The 572-nt window shown below is 60.8% G+C and overlaps 1 protein-coding gene across 3 annotated transcripts in view; it reads left to right on the top strand.

Moving 5' to 3' along the window:
* CPT1C (carnitine palmitoyltransferase 1C) overlaps positions 1-496 on the top strand; it is a 21860-nt gene extending 21364 nt beyond the window's left edge. For all 3 annotated transcript variants that reach the window (XM_011946357.1, XM_011946358.1, XM_011946356.1), the window contains one exon: positions 184-496. In XM_011946357.1, the coding sequence (XP_011801747.1) occupies positions 184-369 (186 nt within the window). In that variant the 3' untranslated portion in view covers positions 370-496. The remainder of the gene's footprint in view (positions 1-183) is intronic.
* The last annotated feature ends 76 nt before the right edge of the window (positions 497-572 follow it).

The raw sequence follows: 572 nt of genomic DNA, 5'->3' as shown, positions 1-572 counted from the left end.
CCCCTCCTCCCTCAGACCCAGGAGTCCGTGTTCCCCAACCCCTCCTCCCTCAGACCCAGGAGTCCAGGCCCCAGCCCCCTCCTCCCTCAGACCCAGGAATCCAAGCCCTCAGCCCTCTTGTTTCTCAGCCTCCAGGATCCCGTCTCCCAGCTTCCCCTGGCTCTGACACCGTTCTCCTTCCAGGATTCCCACAGGCTGGGGCAGCACATTGAGGACGCACTGTTGGATGTGGCCTCCCTGTTCCAGGCGGGACAGCATTTTAAGCGCCGGTTCAGAGGGTCAGGGAAGGAGGACTCCAGGCACAGGTGTGGATTTCTCTCCCGCCAGACTGGGGCCTCCAAGACATCAATGACATCCACCGACTTCTGACTCCTTCCAGCAGGCAGCTGGCCTCTCCAGGGAATGAGGGTGAAGATGGCCACAGCTGGCTGACACAGGACAGGGGCAGCCTGTTTGGCCACCCGATATCCAGGCTAATAAAGATGTGTGAGCTGGGTGTGTGGTGTCTGCTATGCTCTTGGGCAGGGAGGGGTGGAAGAGGTGAGGACCAGGGTGGAGGAGGACAGATCTTC

The sequence above is a fragment of the Colobus angolensis genome, unplaced genomic scaffold (genome assembly GCF_000951035.1).
Source record: "Colobus angolensis palliatus isolate OR3802 unplaced genomic scaffold, Cang.pa_1.0 Scaffold25, whole genome shotgun sequence".
Lineage (NCBI taxonomy): Eukaryota > Metazoa > Chordata > Mammalia > Primates > Cercopithecidae > Colobus > Colobus angolensis.
Note: the sequence above shows the minus strand (reverse complement) of the source record. Positions and strands in the feature narration are given on the sequence as shown.